General features: G+C 40.3%; 1 protein-coding gene across 1 annotated transcript in view; it reads left to right on the top strand.

The window, feature by feature from the left end:
- The first annotated feature begins 1,737 nt into the window (after window positions 1-1,737).
- Window positions 1,738-7,489, top strand: part of E2F7 (E2F transcription factor 7) — a 13,833-nt gene continuing 8,081 nt past the window's right edge. The window contains exons 1-4 of the mRNA XM_009078507.1: window positions 1,738-2,007; window positions 3,519-3,687; window positions 6,066-6,350; window positions 6,987-7,145. Of these exons, the coding sequence (XP_009076755.1) occupies window positions 1,756-2,007; window positions 3,519-3,687; window positions 6,066-6,350; window positions 6,987-7,145 (865 nt within the window). The 5' untranslated portion in view covers window positions 1,738-1,755. The remainder of the gene's footprint in view (window positions 2,008-3,518; window positions 3,688-6,065; window positions 6,351-6,986; window positions 7,146-7,489) is intronic.

Genomic DNA, 7,489 nt, shown 5'->3' with positions numbered 1-7,489 from the left:
ATAATATATTGAGTGCCAACAGTATGTGAACATATATTCCAAGAAGTACCATGGCCTCTAAGTTGACCCCTATTTATCACAGTGTAGTAAGTTACAACTGGCTGATGTTAATTGTAAAAAGAGATGTATTTATTACATCCTTTTGGGTAATTCATAGGTGAACAGACAAGAAGTGTTCTTCATTGGTGCTCAGAGCACCGTGCTTTTGATGTGCAAATTTGTTTTCAGTTTGAATGCTACAGAACTGCTCCAAGTAAAAGCCAGTTTCAGTTGTTACTAGAACTCCTTTCTGCTTTCTTGCTAGGCTGTACCTGTGACAATGGTCTTTGGAATCACCTATTTAAATATATCAGTTAGTGAATAGCTGCATTCCTTCAAATAAAAGGCAAAACTTAAATTAGGAAAGCAAACCAGTAGAACTTAATGGTTTCCTTCCAGGTTTTATTCCCTTTCCAAACTGAACTCTTGTAGCACAAAATAAAATGCATAGCAATATCCAGCTTCAAAGTTGCCATGTTAGATTTTTAAAACTCATTTTGAAGAAGAACAAAGTGGTAATCTTAATCTGAACAAGAAGACTTGCTCAGTTTGAGACCCAAGAAGTCACAGTTAGACTGAAGAGCTAATAACTTAAAACCTGAATTTTAGTTTTAAACCTAGAAACCACTGAACAATATTAGCTAGAGTTCCAAAAGACACAATGTCCTGTTTATAGGTTATTAAGAAGAATTAAGTAGTATCTGATCTGTCTAAGAACAGAACATTGATCTTCCTGGGCAAGAAGCAGCAGTAGGACTTTCTGCATGGGTATTCCTGGAAGTCCTGTTCTGTACCAGACTTAGGATACCTGGACCACAATTTTTCATATCCTGCAAAGAAAGCCAATATGGCATCCTCTCTGCTTCATTCCTTTAGTCTTTATGAACTATTTGCACTAACAGGCTAGAGAGAGGTAGTGTCTCTTGTGGCTCAAAAAACCAGATCTCATCTCAGGGATAGCATTGATGCTTGTCAGTACCTTGAAATGAACTGCAGTGATAATTCTTGCAGTAAGAGAAAGGGGTAAAATTGGACCCAAAGATAAAATATGAGAGAAGTTTGATTGCAGCTATGGACTCGAAGGAGTTGAGCTTCATTCAGAGAATGATAAAAATCAGTTGATGAATTAGACTTTTTCTCCTAGCCGCTCTTAGCTGTCATCAAGGAACAGTTAAGGAGGTTATCTTCATTGTTTTGAGCAAAAGTTGATAGGGCACATGCAGAACTTAACTCATTTGCACATGAAGTTAGATCCACTTTAGTTTGATGTTTTGTGGCAGTTTGAGCTGCATCTCCAGCATAGCTTTTAACTGGGGACCTTTCAAACAGAGCAGTGTGTTTTCTTCCTAAGTGTAATGTGACCAATGTGTTATTTCAGGTCCAGTGAGATTTGGTGTTTTATGTTTCTAGGCAATGTTGTCTTGTAATAACAGAGTTTAAAAGTCTGATAGGCCACAAGTTGGACTGGCTGACCTCAGGTTCTGTAGATCAAGACAGTATCTGATATACACTTTCTCCACTACAGCAGCATGTAGAATATTTTACCACTTCCAACAAAGGCAGAAAAACTGTGCTAAATATAGCTATGAGTGCCAAGGTATGAGTCACTACGATTACCTTCATAAGAACCATGATATTTATTGTTGGAATGTTTTCTTTCCTGTTGTGTCTAAAGAACTTTGTTTTTAATAGGAAAACATATTTGATCGATCCAGGATGGCCCCAAAGACTCCCATTAAGAATGAACCAATTGATTTATCGACACAAAAATGCTGCACCCCGGAAAGAAATCCAATTACACCTGTTAAGATTGTTGACAGACCTCAGCCTGATCCCTGGACCCCCACTGCTAACCTGAAGATGCTTGTTAGTGCAGCTAGCCCTGACATGAGGGACAGAGAAAAGAAGAAAGAACTCTTCAGACCCATAGAAAACAGTGACCAGAGTGATGCACCCGATTCATTACAGGTGAGACTCAGAACACAATTACCTTATGTTCAGTTAGGACTCTGACCTTCCTTACATTGCTTCTGTGTTTTCTTCCAACTAGTCCTTCACTCCCTATGGAAAACTGCAGAATTGTAAGACATTCCCAAGGACTGTTGCCTGCACAGCACTGGCTGAGCAGTAGAACTTCAGAAGACTAGAAGTCTTACTAGTAACTGATCTGAGACCCCACAAGAGCCTGAATATTCCTTTGAAGGACAGTGAAGGAAGTAGAGCCGAAATGTTTCGTTTTCCCCAACTGAAGTACTTCTGAACCACATTAGAAAGAAAATTGCCAGAAACAGGTATCATTTTCAAAAATCAAATTGACAATGGAAGAGCACAATTTTCAAATCTTATACCTTGTCCACTGCAGCCCTGAAAAGTGGTCAGCTGAAACCTTTCTCCCCTTTTCCACCCCATCCCACAAACTAGTTGTCAGAAATCAGGGTCAAGTGTTAGGAAGATTTTTACTTGCCAAGACTTAGGCAAATGTAGGGGTTGATCCCTGTCCTCACTTTAGGAAATCTGTCTGTGGAGAGGATGACATCAGGTCATAATAAGCATCATTAGAGTTTTCTTCCTTCAGACTTTGCGTTCCAACCACTGCTTTCCCTCTCCTGGATTATTTCTTGTAGAATATCCTTCCCTGGTGATTTCAGTGACAGGAAAATAGTTCTGGATTCCTCCTACAGAGAAGCATCATGTGATAGGTACAGATCACTATAAAAGTGTAGATTTTACAGCATGTACAATGACAGTATTCTAGAGAAATCTGCAGTTTACACGGTCATAACAAAACAAACAGTTCTCTAAATATTTTTCCTAACATACCATCCTGTAAGTATCATTCTCTTTTTGTATTGAATAAACATACCTCTTCTTGCATTCTTGCCATCACAGTTTGGTTGAGTTGCATTTTTTTCTCCCTGCAAGGACAGAAAGACCATGTTCATGCCATACTACAGAGTTCCTTAAGCTAGCAGTTTAAGGTTTTTATAGTCTCTTGGCATTGTGCCCCTACCCCTTCCCCAGCCTCCGGTTTCTTAAAGTGATGGTCACTGTAAAGGGCAGCAAAATCTCTTGAAAGAGGTTTGGGAGGCACTCTTTGATGGCTTCTGCATCTTCTTAATTAGATCCAGAGGTGTTTGAAGGAATATTCATCCTTCCCTCAAAAAGAAATATTCTTTCCAAGTAGGATCTTACCATCTGCTAGTTTTGAATGTTTGGTTTAACTGGGTTTTTTTGCCCTTATGTATGACCATTATTTCATGATCATGCAGGTAAGAGTTTTTCTGTGGGTATCTCATGTGATGAATTAAAAAGAGTTTGCAAGCCTGTCACTTAAGCGCTCTGTGCGTACAAGGAGTCCGTGTGTTTTTTCCTTATTAGAAAATCTGAGCTAAAATATTGCTAACATCTGAAATATGCCTCACTTGACTGTCTTGCTTTTAAAGCTCTGCACTAAAGGGTTAATATTTATTTTTTAACAGTATGATGTAGTAGACGACAGCACGGTTGATGAATTTGAAAAGCAGAGGCCCAGCAGAAAACAGAAAAGCTTAGGACTCTTGTGCCAAAAGTTTCTAGCTCGCTATCCAAATTATCCGTTGTCAACAGAAAAAGCTACTATTTCTTTGGATGAAGTGGCTTCAGTTCTTGGTATGTATACCTGCGAAAATGGAGTAACTGATCACCTGGGCCTTCAAAAGATCATCTTCTAACAGGCTACATTCAAGCTCTGCCTTTCCCTGGGTCTGGATGCTCTTCTAATCATACTAATCAAGAGTTGGAAATGCCTAATATTCCCGAGTGTCTTTGCTGCTTGGTAACGCTATCATTTTGAAATCAGCTTTCTGACAGTACTTTTTACTAGATATATCTGGCCTCCAGCTGTTTGCCACATCTGTTGCTTTCTTAAATATTCAATTCCTTGAACACCAGAGGAGTTACAAACCCTCTGAAGGAGGACTTACAAACAACACATTTTGTCAAAATTAAATATTTGGGGAAATGATTGCAAACTTATATAAGAGATCAGTTGGGTTTACTGCCTGACTGGTAACATGCCTGGCATTATGTCTTCCAAGACATATTCACCAGGGTGAGTAGCTTTAAATATTGTCTTGTGAGAGGAAGGTGCAGGGAGACCTGCAAGAGTAGAATGAGAAAATGTGTTGTATTGAGGTGGTGAGAAGGTATTGAGTAGCCTATTTGCTGGCTCTGATGTTGGGTTTGGTTTTAGTTAAAAGATTAATGAAATATCTGTGAGAAGTAATAAAACCTGCGAGAGAGGACTCAGCCAGGTCACACTAATAACAAAAAGATCCAGGTCCTTGGAGAGATTTCTTAGCTAGGAAGGGCTTTACCAAATTGGACTTAAACTAAATAAATGTATCTACATTTAGAACTCGGGTATTAACAGAAAAGATGTAGCAAAAATGAAATAAGCAAAAAGGAACAGAACAGTGATGTCCTCTGTGACTCTCTTAACAAAGTGCTTGAAATACTCATTTATTTGCCATGGCAATGGAAAGTGGAAATGGGATAGAATTCAGATTAAGTAAATAGTTAAATTACTTTTAAAATTACTTGTTCTTTTAGATTTTTCATTTACTTATTTATACGTTTGCATGAGATGCTTGTGCTCCAACCTTGTATAGCTGAGCATGAATAGTGCTTTATTCTGTGTTGGGAGTGGCATTACCTTGCTTTCCTAAATACTAGAAACTTTCTTTTAAAACTTACTGTTGAATATTGCGTTCCAGAACGGGGTGTGTTTGTCTTTCTCCCTTTGCTTTCCCCTTCCTTCCACTTTTTTAGCGACCACAAAACAATTCACTGCTGATGTTGCTGCTTCTGTGTTACTAATGATGGTTGTAATACAGCTTTTGCTACAAATGTATGTTGCTTTGCTCACCAGAGACCTATGGGAAGGCCACAAAGAGGGCTGTACTGCTGGTGCCTCAGAGACACCAGGATGTGTAGCACTCTTGTTTTTCTAGAGTATGTTTCACTCCCAAGGTCTCCACACACTTGGAAATACTCATTAATTGTTTCACCTAATCTCTATTTGAGGCTGGTAAGTATTATCCATATTCTCCAGATGGGTAAACAGATGAATCCAGGCCTTGTCTTCCACAGGGAAGTCTTTGAAAGCCTTTCCCCCTAACTAGCACTTGTTCTGCTCAGTGGATGTTAACTGTTAGGGGATTTCTGGTGCAGATGATGACAGCAGTGTGTAGTGCAATTGTTATATATAACAGCCATGCTTCAAACAGCACTGGACGCTAGCACTCGGGACAGTGAGCATAGCCATCAACCCATTCACATTCAGTCCCCAATCTGGCTCACATCAGTCAGGCTCAAGTCAAGTTTGGCACATTGCATAGATTTCCTGTTGGTGTAGACCCATCCAGCACTGAGGATTTCTGCTGCATTTGGGAATAGTGGGTCTCATTCTACACTGCTTTGCTCCTTGTGAGGCTTTTGATGCTCCTCTGCTTGGTACATACTTAGCAAGTAATTGTGCCATTGGAAATGCAAGCAAGGACCACACTCCCACTGGTTCCTGTACGAGGGGTTTAATATCTACACTGTGTCAGTGCCAGGCTCAGACCCATTCCTGCCCTCTGTTACACACAGGCTTGTGCACAGGTATGTGTCTGAGCTCTGAAGCTCTGTCAGAAAGGGCCAAAGTGCTCTGTAAACCCTGGGGCAGCCTGGGTAGGTGTGAGTGAGTGGGGCTGGGCAGACTGCTATCAGTTCTAAACACAGGGTAGGTGCTTTAAGCTGAAGCCGTGGCTGGGCTGGAAGTTAAGAAAATGGGCAAAGAGCATCATACTGTGAAACTGCCCACACTTAAGTTAGTTCTTAATTGTGCAAATATGGATGGATCCAGTGTGTCTAGGTGAACAGTGAAAAATATGTTGTGGATACTCAGAGAACAGCCTGTTCTCTGTTGGTTTCTGCTGAAGAGCACATTAAAACTAGGTGAGCATCTATGTCTTTTTTATTCCTCTTCCCCCCTCCTGAAACAGGAGTTGAGCGGAGACGAATTTATGATATAGTGAACGTCCTGGAGTCACTGCACTTGGTTAGCCGTGTGGCTAAGAACCAGTACTCGTGGCATGGCCGGCACAACCTCAGTCACACTCTGAAAACACTTCAGGAAGCAGGAGAGCTGCAGTATGGAGAGCTAATGACCTTCTTCCAGCACAAGGAGCAGGACTTGGAGTACAAATTTGGAGAACGGAAAAAGGAAACTATTCCAGATTCTCAAGACAGACCATTATTGGACTTTTCAGAACCAGATTGCACCTCTGGTAAGATAACTGAGTGTGATATGATACACAGACACAAGTCTCTTTCTTCAGTTTTCTATGTGACCTTTTCCCTTGCTTTGCTTTTAAATTAAATAATAAAAAATTCTCCTTTGCAAAGAGGTGCTGAATTCACCAAGGAGGGGACAGAATTCTTCCTTCTACTCTGTCCCTAACATGTCTCAGGACAGATTTTTATCTCTGTCCTACAGACTGGCAGGAACTTCTGCTAGACACTCCAGTTCTTTCCTTACCTATATCTGACAGCAAATGCTTTATCTTGGTAGAAAGCACCATCTTCATTTGCTCACTGTGTGCATGCTGCCCATATAATACAAAATGGTGTAAGTTACAAAGTCTGTTGGAGCCACAAAATTGTAGTGGCACAAAACTGTGTAACGTAACATAGAATCAGCTTTGAAATCTGACTTTCTAAAAGCTATTTCTGCAAGCTTTAATTTTTATTGCCTTTTGAAGAGAGACTTCCATCTGCATTACTCAGTTGCTGCCTTTCAAAAGATTTCTGCTACCTGACAAGGAAATACTTTACTCCTTTTTTGTGTGAGAAACCTGCTTGCTAGTTTTCTGGCTGTGATGGATGACATATGCTAAGAGGCTTGGCTATTATTTGTAACACAGCATCTGCAAACAGCAGAAAGGACAAGTCATTGCGGATTATGAGCCAAAAGTTTGTCATGCTGTTCCTTGTCTCCAAGACTAAGATAGTCACTCTGGACATCGCAGCAAAGATACTCATAGAAGAAACCCAGGATACAGTGGACCACAGCAAATTTAAAAGTAAGCTGGCTGTTGAGGGGCAAATCAATCAGTGAGTAAACAAAACGGGCTTGTTTGGACTGACACCAAAGTGGGCAACAGCAAGAGCAGGTCACAAATCTTTTGCTGAAATATGATTTGGGATTTTTTTAATCGCAAAATCGCAGCAAAGATACTCATAGAAGAAACCCAGGATACAGTGGACCACAGCAAATTTAAAAGTAAGCTGGCTGTTGAGGGGCAAATCAATCAGTGAGTAAACAAAACGGGCTTGTTTGGACTGACACCAAAGTGGGCAACAGCAAGAGCAGGTCACAAATCTTTTGCTGAAATATGATTTGGGATTTTTTTAATCGCAAAGTTTG

Source organism: Acanthisitta chloris, unplaced genomic scaffold (genome assembly GCF_000695815.1).
Source record: "Acanthisitta chloris isolate BGI_N310 unplaced genomic scaffold, ASM69581v1 scaffold23527, whole genome shotgun sequence".
NCBI lineage: Eukaryota > Metazoa > Chordata > Aves > Passeriformes > Acanthisittidae > Acanthisitta > Acanthisitta chloris.
This window is presented reverse-complemented; position numbering and strand designations above follow the sequence as displayed.